General features: G+C 33.3%; 1 protein-coding gene across 1 annotated transcript; it reads right to left on the minus strand.

Annotated features, from left to right (window-relative positions):
• Positions 1 to 574: 574 nt before the first annotated feature.
• Positions 575 to 6,230, minus strand: LOC149776014 (uncharacterized). The gene is made up of 5 exons (XM_089941794.1): positions 6,174 to 6,230; positions 5,797 to 5,925; positions 4,954 to 5,118; positions 2,243 to 2,335; positions 575 to 1,000 (listed from the first exon to the last, which is right to left on the minus strand). Exons 2-5 carry the CDS (start codon positions 5,903 to 5,905, stop codon positions 813 to 815), a joined length of 555 nt encoding a protein of 184 aa, XP_089797920.1. The 5' UTR covers positions 5,906 to 5,925; positions 6,174 to 6,230; the 3' UTR covers positions 575 to 812.
• Positions 6,231 to 14,104: the final 7,874 nt, after the last annotated feature.

Raw genomic sequence — 14,104 nt, forward strand, 5'->3', positions numbered from 1 at the left:
TTCAGTTTGGTACCATTGTTATTGTGTAAAACAGTAGAAGAAACATTACTTGGAAAGTGAACGCGTATTACTATAACGACTCGTGCTCCTCTTGATTACCTGGTATAAGTTCAAGTTCAGGGCTTTAACAGCTCGAATTCGCTTTCTGATTTCACTCCACAGATCTCCACGTGTTTCTATTCCTTAAGGCACGAGAGTAAGGAGAGATAAAACCGAGAGTAGAAAGGATTTCAATAAAGTTGTGTTGCACGTAGATCATTATTATTATTCCTCGTTTTTTGCTCGTTATATCCTTGATTATTAAGTGGACATTTCTCACCGATCAACAGAATATAGAACCATAGTGCCTATTTATACGCCATAGGTGAATCACAATATATGTCAACAATATTGGTATATCAAAATGCTCCATACCAGCATCTTCAAAGCCATGTTCCGTTTATATATATATATATATATATATATATATATATATATATATATATATATATATATAATTTAATGATTGTACGTAGTCGTGTAGACTATCAGGTTCAATCCAAATGGATTGATCCGTAACAAAGCAGGAAAAACATTTTATATAAAAAAACTTTATTTTATTTTTCATATGAGTTATAAAAGCTTGGATATAATAATCGAGAAAGGGATTCGTAATTAAGATAGTGGATTTTTTTCAAAGAAATAACATGTTTTTTCCTAGTCTTTTCTTCGCATCGTTGAATAGCTTGTCTACAAATCCTAAGACAAATATTTTCATATTACCCTGCGCATTAAAAGTACTAAATCCTCAATTGCTTGTCGAACGTAAGTAGTTAGGCTAGACTCCAATGGTTGGAAGTTCCTAGGCATATATTACTGAAGGTCTGAGAAACTCCGGCCACAGATACTTTCACGTCCATACACGCTCTGCCCCCGCTGATATTCACGTTCTTGACTTCAAGGCAGATTTCGACTTTCAGAAAGCTGACTTTTACCGTCTTGCAGTATTTGAAGGCCTTAGCTGTAAATACACAAATACGTACAAGTTATTAAAACAATACTAAGTATATCAACATTGCCAATAGATATAGCCATGGACTGATAAACAGATAGAGATAAATGAAATAAATAAATTGTAACTCCCTCAAAATATGCATCCATTCCAAGATTAAGCTTGCAAAGCATTTCAAAAACACATGCATTTTATTGACAGTGACGTATATCTAACAAACAAAAATAGATAATAAACAAGTCTTGTGACTCATGTACCATCTGACTGCAATGCTCAAATACATACATACATACACACGTACGTACGTACGTACGTACGTACATACATACATACATACATACATACATACAAGCATCCAATGGTCTAGTGAATCATGTGCCAACAGAGTGCAATGCGCAAGTACATACATACAAGCATCCAATCATCAGTATGGTGAATCATCTGCCATCTTACTGCAATGCGCAAATACATACATGCAAGCAACCATCCATCAGTATGGTGAATCACCTGCCATCTTACTGCAATGCGCTAATGCATACATACAAGCAACCATCCTATAATAAATATGGTGAATCATCTGCCATCTTACTGCAATGCGCAAATGCATACATACAAGCAACTATCTTATAATAAATATATTCTTTCATCCATTTATCAAAATGCAATATAAACTTTCATTCACAGACCTCTTCGCATCTACTCGCTTAACATCCTATATAAATTCTTACCTGTCTACTTATTCGCTTGGTTGCGTAAATGGAGATACGAGCGGAACAGTGAAAAGGTTGTTAAAATCATAAAAATGTTTTGACCCCTGGCAAAAGGTTTAAAGTTCAACTTTAAATGAAATAATTGTCTGTTTTCATTTGAAATAGAAATAATGTTATAATATGTTGCCTACAGGGGAAAAAAGATTTGTGTACCAGAAGACATAAATAGCTTTCTTTGTTCCCATTCTTTTCAAACATGTCCTGATTGACGTAAAGAAAAATATGAAGTAAATAAATATGTTCCATATCTATCATTTTCAGCGGTAAATTTGAAAAGATGTAAATCACCGACATTGAGTTGTTATAACATGGGGTTTTTATATCCCTGCACAATCCGTGATATAATACAATACGTTAACATATACAGATTATTTAAATCGTGCTTCTAACACTCCTACAAGAAATAGGTCAATTGTCTATTTTGTAAATATTTCAAATATAAAATAACGTAGAAGTAAACAGGAAAAACAGAACTATTTACCTGGGACGGTCTGACAGAAGACGTTGTCGCCCCTGTACGTAGCACAAAATTGAAATTGGTTGCTGTCCGGCAGATAGGATATCTTGAAGCATGCTTCAATACAAGATAATAACCAAGTAAGTATCAATGCTAATGTTTCGTCGTCACAAATCTTTATGAAACGATCAGGATTATTGCAGAAGAAAGTGGTTAATTGAGTCATGTACCATATTTAATATTAAATATCTGTAACCGTGCGACATCTATGTTTGCTTTTGTCATGGTCTCATTCAAATTCCTCGAGCTCTATCACAATGTGACCGAATCACCTATCAAAGATTGTAGTTATACATTTAATGATGTTGAAGTGGTTTTGATGGCCATCCAATCATGTAAAGACTGTGGTTTATTCATTTGACGAGGTAGAAATAGTTTTAATGGCAACCCAATAATATCTCAAAGATTACGGTGTATACTGTTTATGGCATGGAAGTACCGTTTGAAGACTTGTACATGCAAACTTTAACTAACGTAAAGTGTCGCACACGAGCAGTAACAGAAATGTTCCCTCTGTCTGTATTTAACGATGTAGAGATAGTTTTAGTGGTTCCCATTCATGTCTCAAAGATTTTGGTTTATAATATCAACAATGTAGTAGCAGCATTGGTGGCCTTATACAAGTAATGACTAACAAGCATAAAGACTAATGAAAGAGCAGTAACAGAAATGTTCCCTCTGTCTCTTTGAAAAGGTCGCGCTCAGTTAACATTTGCGTGATTATTGTCAGCATGATCTTGCCAATTATTGCATAGACTGGTACAGTGTTAATACTTTACAACCATAACATGCGTTGTATAACTCTTCCGTTGTAACAATATAATAGGTGCGGTGCGTTGCTTGATATGCATGAATCAGTGCATACATGAATTAATTAATTATTCAAAGTTAAAATTAACGAATCAGGGAATGTATTTCCAGTTGAAATATCTCAAGTGCAAAATATATCATAGATTGGAGTCATACTGTTACGGAATTGTGCATTCTTAATGTTTATCCATTAAACATGAACTAAAATGTGCTCGGGTTTCGCTTCCGCGTACAGCGTTACCCGAAAGTGATTTACGTCTTTAATTATTTCAAAATACTTAGTTTGCGTCGCACCATGCTGCACAAGCAAAGTGCTTGTAATGAGAAAACATATAATTTTGAGCTCCCTGGTTGTAGATTGCACCAAAACAAGAGTACATGTAGAATCGAGTTCGAAATTAACGTCGCAACACGACACGATTGTTGTCAGAAATTCTTCCATTTTACCGGAGCAATGTTCAGCTGTAGAGGTATATGAACTATAAAATTGAATCCTTTCTCGCTATCGTGTCATGAGAGAGAATTGTTTGATATATTAGACGTTCCAGTATTTATTTAAAAAATTTAACAGATAGTGAGACATATGCCATGGAATGCTATCGTATTAAATAAACTATAGTCTGTTTTGAAGCTAGCCATATTATAACTGAACAGACGAATTTAATTTATTTAAAAGTCGGATTATTAAAGGATGAGAAAATGTTTAATTGATACATTTAAGAACTAGTTGTCACAGTCATCCAATCATATGTCAGAGACTGCAGTTCATGTATTTAACGATGTAGAGATAGTTTTAGTCGTGTCTCAAAAAATTTGGTTTATAATATTAACAATGTGGAAGCAGCATTGACGGCCTTGTACACGTAATGACTAACAAGCATACAGACTAATGCACGAACAGTAACAGAAATGTTCCCTCCCTCTCGCTCGCAATTAACATTTGCGTGATTATTGTTAGCATGAGGCTGCCAGCTGTTGCATAGACTGGTACAGTGTTCATACTTCCCAACCACAACATGCGTTACGTAACATCTCCGCTGTAACAATAAATTACGTGCGTTGCATGAAATGCATACATCAAATAATTAATCAACCAATGAATAAACGAACGAAAATCAATGAATGAATTTACAATTGAAATATCTAAAGTGCAAAATGTTTCGTACTAGTTACTCACACCCGATGTATTTTGGACTATTCATGATAATGTTGATGTTGTCTTCAAGGGCATTAAAACGAGCTTCTTAGCTACTACAGAGTATTTACAGGGAACAACAATTGAGAAAAGGACAATATTATCTTTGTAAGATTCTGATCGATTAATTCGTTTTAACTGATTATTTAATATGAAAAAAAAACTGAATAAAAATGCATAGGAAACATTCGCGTTTGTGTCTGCATGGTGTCATCATTAACTGCATCAAGTGCTATACGTCATTTCTGAGTCGTTCAGCGAACGTTTTGTATACCACCAATACTATACATCTTTATTCTTATGTGATCAATACCTAAGTGATTATGACATTCATTGCAAATTAAATGTGTCCAATAAAATGCTTTCGAACGCGAAAAAGACTGTACTTAAGCAGCATGTCAAATTTCAACGCTTGTGGCCAAGTGACGCCACAAAATAAATGTTCGAAAACAACTGAGATCGGGCCAATTATGCAAGAACAGGAAAAATAATGCTGTACAAAGCATGCATAGGAACAGGTCTTTTTCACCCACAGATACCAGTGGAATGTAGCCTTTAACCTATTAAAGCTATATTCTAAAGATCCAAAATCAGCGACTAAGATGTGTGTGTGATTTTTAATATTGTTTCTGGACATTATGAATCGTTTTTAATTATCGTATGAATTTACCTGACCATTTACACCACTCGCAGGTGTTACCACTGCAACCCATCACGTCTTTGTAGTTCTGAAGGAAATGCAACACGTCGACAATGGTTTTTATGTTCTGTACCTCGTCCAGAGCGCCAGTCACAGAGGTACCATCCAGTTCTTCCAACATCCATGGCAGTTCAACTGAAATAGACAGTAAAATATTGTTAAATTTCTTCCTTATTAAATACCTTTCAAACAGCAATGATATCCACATTATACCCTTTTACACATCCAAACAAGTATACTTCACTTGTAAACTGCTTTGATGGATAAATATGCCAAACAGGTCTAAATAGAGAATAGTTTCTTCTTCAGTTATATGGCGTCGTCGCAGAAAAGAACATGCTTGTATTACTGCTCGATATCGCAGATAAGAACGAATTCTTTTCTTATTACATATAAAAACTCATTTGTTTCCTCATGTGATTACGTTGGAACAAATACTCTCGAAATGATGGAGAGAATATTTTCATACAAAAATTTAGGAATTTGTTATATTTTACCATTGAGAGCAACTGGTACAAAGATGTAGTTTTTGGTGACATTTACTTTCTGGTCTAGTCCTGGCTTACAAAAGGCGTGATACCATCCTTTCTTAGTATTTTGTAATTACGGTCTGTGAAAATCTCATGAATTCAAGCAAAACCATACAGAATTAGGTCTACACTTATGACAAAAACTGAGCTGCATGCCTTTATGCATACTATATATATATATATATATATATATATATATATATATATATATATATATATATATATATATATGTATGTATGTGTGTATATTTGCATGTCATGTTTGCCTGCATATGATAATTACCTGTCTTGGATTCGTCAGTATCTTCCAATTCCTTTCTGACTGTAGAGACAGAGGAGGCTTGAACGCCAACCAGAAAGCTGGTGACCGCTAGGATAATGAACCCTTTCATTCTCGATTTTCTGCTTTAAGCTTTAATAATAATAATAATAATAATAATAATAATAATAAGAAGAAGAAGAAGAAGAAGAAGAAAACATAATTATTATTATTATTATTATTATTATTATTATTATTTGGAAGAAAAAACACGGAAACATAGACAAAAATAATAGACAGGAAGAATGAAAATGGAAAGACAAACAGACAGATGCACGAAAGCACAGTAGGACTGAATACAGATAAACGGACTAATACACAAAATAAGATAAGATCCTTACCTTTGCGATGTCGAAGTTTTGATAACAAAGAGTGGAGTGGTCCCCATACGATCTGCCTGGGTATTTTATACCCTGGATGGATCCGGGAGAGTGGGATGTTTGTTCAAAGCACTTGCGAACTGCTTAGGGATACTTACATGATAAGTGTTACTTGAGAGAAGTCATCCGGGACAATAAGAACATTCGTCATTAATGTCTGTACGCCCTACACGTAGTATTTACAAAGAATTCTCAACCACAGGTCCTTGTTAAGCATTTTGTATGGCCTTTTTATAACTGCTCTCGACCTGAAAATGTGCAAATGTTGGGAAGCCTTTGATAAAGTGTTTAAATAAAACCCACAAAAAACCCAAACAAACAAACTAAACAAAATACCCAGTAACATTGTTATTTTATCTAGCAGAAGAGTTGATTTATTCTATGCTTTTTATTTGCAAAGTGATGAATGTAAAGATGAAGGATATGTGAGTTATAAAAAAATAAGAAGTAAGGATGCATATTTATACGTTACTTCAGTGACAAGTACATTAGCCAAAATATTTTAAAGTGATATAGATTATAGGCATAAATTTTATTCTTTTCATGCAATGCATTCTTTACATTTACCCTATACCATGGTACTACACCCAATGAACATGCGTTTCTAATTCAACTCCGCTTTCGTACTAAGCAAGCTCTTTCTCATTCAAATATCAACCTCATGAATCCACCCTTCCCAACGATCTCAACGCCACCCACAGAAACGGGTGCCCTTTTGTTCCATATCCATCTGAATTTAACGGTATTAAAGGCACCAATACAATAAAATGGGGAAAATGGTAATATAAGTGATTTTTTTTTTACAGTAGACTCAAATTATAGTTATGTATAACTATACTTTTTGTAACTACTGGTACATGAGTTTATTTAAATTTCGTAATTTGCAGTCATGGTTGTAAACTTTATAGAATATCTTGCTATAAATTTGGGTATGTGACCTGACTGTTTTAAGATCGCAAATTGCATACGATCTATAAATAGATGTTTACGTATGTGTTGACAGTTATTAATACTAATCTTAATGCTAAGACTTAAAATGGCGCCTAATTTCTCAGTTACTGATGGGATTTCGACGTTTCAAGAATAAGTATAACTTCCCACTGGTTGCGCTAGGTCACGTGTAAACGCCAAATTCGACGCATATTAAGTAGGGTATGCTGTCAGGTGGGATCTATTGCGAGATACAGTCGCAATATACGTTGTATATAAGAAAAAATTAAGTATTCAAATTCTTTCGATTTTGTAAGTCATTCACACTCATTGTGTTTCTATTGTAACTCTGCAGACGTGTTTTATTTTGTACCTTGATATTATTCGAGAGGAAAATATTTGTTCGGACTGCTCAGTGGAAATAGAAAGTGTTCATTATATGGACTATAATATTATTCTGGAACTGTTGTAAATTATTTGAAGGAATTCTGGACAACGCCATCTTGACAAAATCACGGTTCTCGGATGACCAGTTCATTTCCAGTATTTAAATTTATCAGGAACTTTTCATACATTTAAGACTTTCATAGACCTTTATAATGGCTAATGTGGATTCACTTCATACTACTGTAAGTTCCTCTCGCATTTTTCGTTTATAATTTTGATAATTGAATTGTTTGTTAAGTTTTATAAAACTTGTTGGGTTCTCTTCTTTATGTTACTTCTTTTCGACCATAAAGTCGTAGCACTATGTATTTTTATATCCTAAAACTTCTCAGATAAAAATGAATACAGATTATGCATAGTTTCGCTATATACTGTACAAAATGAAACCCACAGTAATGAGACTGCTCATCTCAGGAACAAAAAGAAACCTTTATGATGCCAAGGATTTATATATCGATCATATGTGTCTGCCTGAACACAAGCAGATATTTCAAAAGAAACACAGACATATTTCTTTAATCCACTTTTCTTATTAAAATCTATAGCCTCATTTCTTTTTAACACGTGATGATGAATCGGCAACCAAGCTGCTCGTTCATTTTGTATCGGCCGTTATTAACCTTCCTATTCGTATTTCTTGAAAAGAGTCTTTAGGTAAGTGTATATTTATAACTTCCAAACTACCTTTCCTATAGAATTTGACAACATACCGCATTAAGCAACGAGGATAAGGTAATTAACTTAAAATTTAAGAATCAACAATGTTTTTGTCTAAAATATTTGAACCTATAAAACATAAAGCACAAAACATAAGAACATTGACGTTCCATAATATCGCTGTGCTTTTATGTAACACCGACTCGTGGCCTAATGCACGTTTACAATTTCATGATACAAGACCTCGACTATCTTGGCAGAGACAGGGATTAGTTAGCCAAACCTACGCTTGAATTCATGCGTGCTGCCAATCTAGAAATATATCAAAAGAAATACTAATGTTGAGAAACAAAACCTGGAAACAACAAAACAACATTAATTTTGTTAATGATGACGATATTGCTGAAGTAATGAACATCCTAAAACAGATTCCAACAATTTACTGATTCACCTTGAAACGTATCATAAAATATGGTAATGAGAATTGTTCATAATAATAAATACACTTTACCATTTAGCTACGAAAATCCACAACATAAATATACGTTGGCCATCAAAACCATATGCTAAAGTGCAACTAATGACTACAAGCAATCAAAGATTTTTTGAAAAATTAATTAAATCAAGTTACAAAAGTAAAACTCAGAAGACTTACGATCGAATATCTAAAACAAATTTGGCAAATTATTACCAGTTTAAAAGAAAAAAGCGACAAATCAAACATTATTTTAGATAATAGATCTTCCAAGATTTAAACAAAAACGTAATGGCAACATTGCTGATATGTATATAGATGCTTACAATGATAGTTCTCTGATGGACTCCGTAATAGCAAACTATCTTCTAAAATGTATTGTCTTCAAAAATAAAAACTATGAAGGTGTACAATTATCAATGAATATATAACGTATATGTCACATATAATGATACCTAGTTATATTTTGTTTTGAACTTGATACTCTTGACATGATAATCTCAGATTAATGGCTTGAAGGAATTTGTAATTTTATTCTTAGGATTAATACTTTTCTTCCCGTTTATGGTAAATTCGAGAAATAAACTGGATTCCACGCTGTACTCATCAAGATGCATTCTGTGCTATGTACTCATAAGGCAGGATTCTGTGCTGTGTACTCACCAATATGGATCTGAGCTTTCTGCTCATCAGGCAGGATATCGTGCTGTACTCATCAGGATGGATTCCGTGTTGTACTCATCAAACTGGATTCCGTGTTGTACTGATCAAACTAGATTCCGTGTTGTACTCATCAAGCTTCATCCCGTGCTGTATTCGTCAGGCTGGATTCCATGCTGTACTCATCAGGATGGATTTCGTGATGTACTGATCAAACTAGATTCCGTACTGTATTCATAAGGCTGGATTAAGTGCTGTGTACTCATCAAGGGATAATATATTTGCAATATATATCATAACATAATTTCTGAAGTTCAACATAGAAAAAATTATGTTTTTATCGATTTTATCATTCTATTTGGCGAACGGTTCTGCTGATTAAATTATCCCGAGAAAAGTAATTTTAAAAAAGCATTATTCGTGATCTTTATCAGAACGCATTGTCCGGTGTACTCTTTCCTTGAGCGCAACTAGTTTATTCTAAAGTTCTTGTTCTGGTAAGCAAGGTAAAAGGACAAGTTTTTCATCCATATTATCACCAAATTATGTATCACATATATTCAAATTTGAATTTTATTATATGCATGTAATTTTGGGGATTGAATGCTGATTCTTTCCAAGAAAATTGTAACGCCTTGTACGAGTATGTACGAGTACAGAAGCATGACACTAACTTGGCAAAACAAATATTCATCTCTACATCGAAAAGTATATTTACATTTGATAAAATAGAGAAGAAATAATAACAGACGCCCATCAGAGGAATGTCGTTGGGATAGAATTACCACATCATGGAACCAAAATGTAATCTTTGTGCTGAGGGCGATACTGGTGGCGAATACTACAATCTACTCATATATCTAATTGTTCTTGTCTGTCTTTGCAAATGAAACTGTCGAAATCATAGTTTAAAAATTAGACTATATAATGTAAACTTTTAAAAACTGCTTTCTACTTTCGTAAAATTCTAGATATTAGCGAAATTATAATAAAGAAATATGCTAAATGCAAACTATAGAAGTAATTTCTCACAAATTTACAAACACCATAGTTTTTTTTCTTCTATTCAGGTCATTTATTTGAAATGAATTTGAAAACAGTTAGCCAGACATACTTACCGTCATATATAGCTGCCTATAAATAAGTTTGATAGTGTATGTTTGGTAAGGAAAAATCCTCCATCATCGTTTAGCATCACTAGCTCAAGAATATGCATCACTAGTCCAAGCGCGTGTATGTATGGATGTGTATGTATGGATGGATGGATGGATGGATGTATGTATGGATGGATGTGTTTGTGTGTGTGCATCCACGTTATAGTGTTCTGCTAAATATCGAGAGTATTTGTTTGTTCTTTAGTATGAATTTGTTGATCACAAGGGTTGAATTTTCCGTTCAAAACTGAACCATAATGGAGGATTCTTCTCCTTACATTTTTGAATAAGGGTCAAGCTCAAATAGCCGTATTGTGAATACAAATTTATCTTTCAAACGGCAAAAATCTGTTGAAAATGACCTTAACTTAATTTATAGAGTACCAACTACGTTTAAGCAAATCTCTGTGTAAACTTTAAGGTTTAAAGACGTATAGGCTTTCAATCAACGGTGTTTGAAACCGCTATGATAATGCCAATATCCAGCGTACGAAGTGTATACTGCAGATAGCGTGCGCAATAACACAAATATCCAGCGTACGAAGTATATACTGCAGATAGCGTGCGCAATAATACAATTATGAACAAGTCCAAAAAGTAAGTCCATTTTTATCCATAAGATTAATCAAGATAGTAAAAAACAAAATGAAATCATTTCCAATTCAGCCTGGACTAGAATTGGTTTAGTCTTCCGAAATAATAACGAGGCCATGACTGTTTCCATTATAACAATTATAAGAATTGTTTAAGAGTTGAAATTTCACTAAAGACACAGTAGAATGATATAGCCCTGTCAAATCGTCTGCAACGGCCTATTTTGTAGGACGCATATCTTCAAACAATGCTCGTTTTGGTACGTAAATGTGTTGCAATTAATACATATATTGATCATTGTGGAAAAATCTTTAAATGATAATGGAAATCGGGAAGATTTTGCTACTTTTGGAGCAATATGCTAGCCGTAGAAGGTCAAAGTAGTCCACGAGTCAGAATCAGGGTCACTTGTGAGCTAGGATAAAACTCTTCAGCACCGGTGTTCTACATTGGAAAACAGGACCTTACACATATACGAATATGAGAATCAGGTCTCATAGCTCATTTACGAAACGGATTCAAAAGTTGTATTTTGATTATATTATTACCTAGATGACACGGATGTTATTGCATTCCTCTCAGTTATCAACATGTGCCATCATCCGTTCTCAGGGTCACTGACCAATAGTGCGCGCTACTTAACCGATTTATTCTTGCTCCATACACAGATGTTCAATTTACAGTTGTAGAAATGTGGTCACTCTGGACTTGTAACAGCGTTCTACGGTTTTAATTCCTACTTGATATTAACAACCAAACAGTAAATATAAGTGATTTTCATAAATATACTACAGGCATACACCCACGTAAAGCACATACATGTATGTATGTCTGTACGTACGTGTGCCCTTTTAACAAAGTTAGATATGTACCTAATTATGCCTCACTGTCGGTCAGTCTCGTCCTGTGCAGCCCATACAACACCGGACTGTTCTTGTGATATATCTGCTAATATTTATTTTTGAATAAGTTCAATTTTCTATCCGAAAGCACCTCATGTGTGCATGGAGGGGTGGTTTACCTGATTATTAATTTTATTTGAAACATGATGATGATGATGATGATTTTAATAACGAGTAAAGTATTTGAAATGGGCATTGTCCATTAAAAAACTTACTGTACAATTGACGTCAAATGTATTTTATTTCATGACAGACTATATAATATTTTATTGCCTTTCGGTATGACTGTACCGCTTATCTATCATGATAATGTCTAACTCATTGGAAAATTTTAAAGCTCTAATGTCTAACTCATTGGAATATTTTAAAGCTTTAATGTCTAACTCATTTGAATATTTTAAAGCTTTTATGCCTAACTCATTGGAATATTTTAAAGCTTTTATGTCTAACTCATTTGAATATTTTAAAGCTTTAAACTTAAGATAAAGATGTAAATGATAAATGATAAGTTTCATTCCTGTTATGTCTTAAATACCACATATAAACATTTTTCTGTTTCCATTGTAAAGTGATATTTTTATTTTAAGCTAGGCTGTAAATTACGGGATTTTCTGAGAGAACTAATCCTAATTTTTCACTGGAGTGTAAATATATATTTTTTCGCTGGGCGTAAATAGTCACGGATAACATTATAACCAGGAAATTCCACTAAATATTGCTGCCTACTGTTTTAGACGACTAGAGTTCATTTACAGCTAAAATTTGGTCTTAAGTTACTATTTTGTTTTATACTTCTAATTGGTTTAATTTGTTTGTAATTTTGTTTTCTGTGCGAATAATCAACACACGCAAAACAGACCACAGGAAAACATAAATGTACTCCTTTGCCATAGCGGGATCCGGTAAGAGATCAATAAGTTCAGTCTGTTATACGGTATATCTTGCTAGCCAGAGGTTCAGAAACTGTACTTGTTACAAGTGTGCGATGGAGATATTCCGTCGAGTGGGTGAAAAACAATGTATTTCCACGAGTGGCGAACTTTAAATGTGTCTTTTGATAATAACATTATTTCCTTGCCATATATATTATTGGGATTCTATCCATCTTCGGCACGTGCAATCGTAAGATTATCATCACTGAAGGCTACTATGGGTATAAGTTTGATCCTCTAATCTTAATCCTTTAATCCTCATACGGTTGGTCTTCTCAACATTATTTCTTAGATGGATGTAAAGCTGTATTTTATTGCTCAGTTGTCATTTTAGACTATGGACTTTGGTTCCAAAGTTTTCATTACTACTCGATATTGATTACAAAAGACATATAGGCTAACGTACCTGTAAATACTTGTGAGTTTCATAAAAGTGCCCATACAAACGCACATAAGGTCAATATTCAAGAAAAGATGTATGTATTTATGTATTCACGTATGTATGTATCTATGTATGTATGTATGTATGTATGCTTTTCTTGATAATTATTGATAAAGATACGGACGGTTCATGGTAAAAAAAATAATAAACCAAACTAATAATTTAATGGTACGATTTAAATTATATATAATTGTATCACTACCGTTGAAGTTGAGGTTTGCAACAATATTAATTGGTATGTGCTATGCAAGATGTTCTTAAACACGGCAATGCTTTTTTTTAATGATATACTTTTGTTGTTTATATTTATAATTGTATGATTATACCATTGTAATTTTAATATATTTCTTATTCTCTGGTTCTTTATACACTAGTCAACCTATCCATACAGATATACTTTCTATATAGTCTAGCTTATATATATATATATATATATATATATATATATATATATATATATATATATATATATATATATATATATATATATATAGATAGATAGATAGATAGATAGATAGATAGATAGATAAAGTAAAGTAATTTTAGTCCAAGATCAAGCTGGCGTTTCGATGAAGTAATATTGAATCTGCGGCTGGTTTAGGAAATGTCCAATTTTAAAACATCTTTTTTAAAAACAAAATCCAAGATCTGTATTAGGAGGCACCATTTCAATCATCCTTCAAGATAAGAAAAAAAATA

This window comes from Sinohyriopsis cumingii, chromosome 18, assembly GCF_028554795.1.
Source record: "Sinohyriopsis cumingii isolate HCF-2022 chromosome 18, ASM2855479v2, whole genome shotgun sequence".
In the NCBI taxonomy this organism is placed as follows: domain Eukaryota; kingdom Metazoa; phylum Mollusca; class Bivalvia; order Unionida; family Unionidae; genus Sinohyriopsis; species Sinohyriopsis cumingii.

What these genes read in the sequence shown, in the direction of transcription:
- LOC149776014 (XM_089941794.1), bottom strand. Translation starts at nt 5,905, where the DNA reads ATGAAAGGGTTCATTATCCTAGCGGTCACCAGCTTTCTGGTTGGCGTT. An exon ending in TACTGACGAATCCAAGACAG is followed by an intron (nt 5,119 to 5,796) that starts GTAATTATCATA and finishes TGTCTATTTCAG; the next exon opens with TTGAACTGCCATGGATGTTG. An exon ending in CTTCTGTCAGACCGTCCCAG is followed by an intron (nt 1,001 to 2,242) that starts GTAAATAGTTCT and finishes GTGTATTTACAG; the next exon opens with CTAAGGCCTTCAAATACTGC.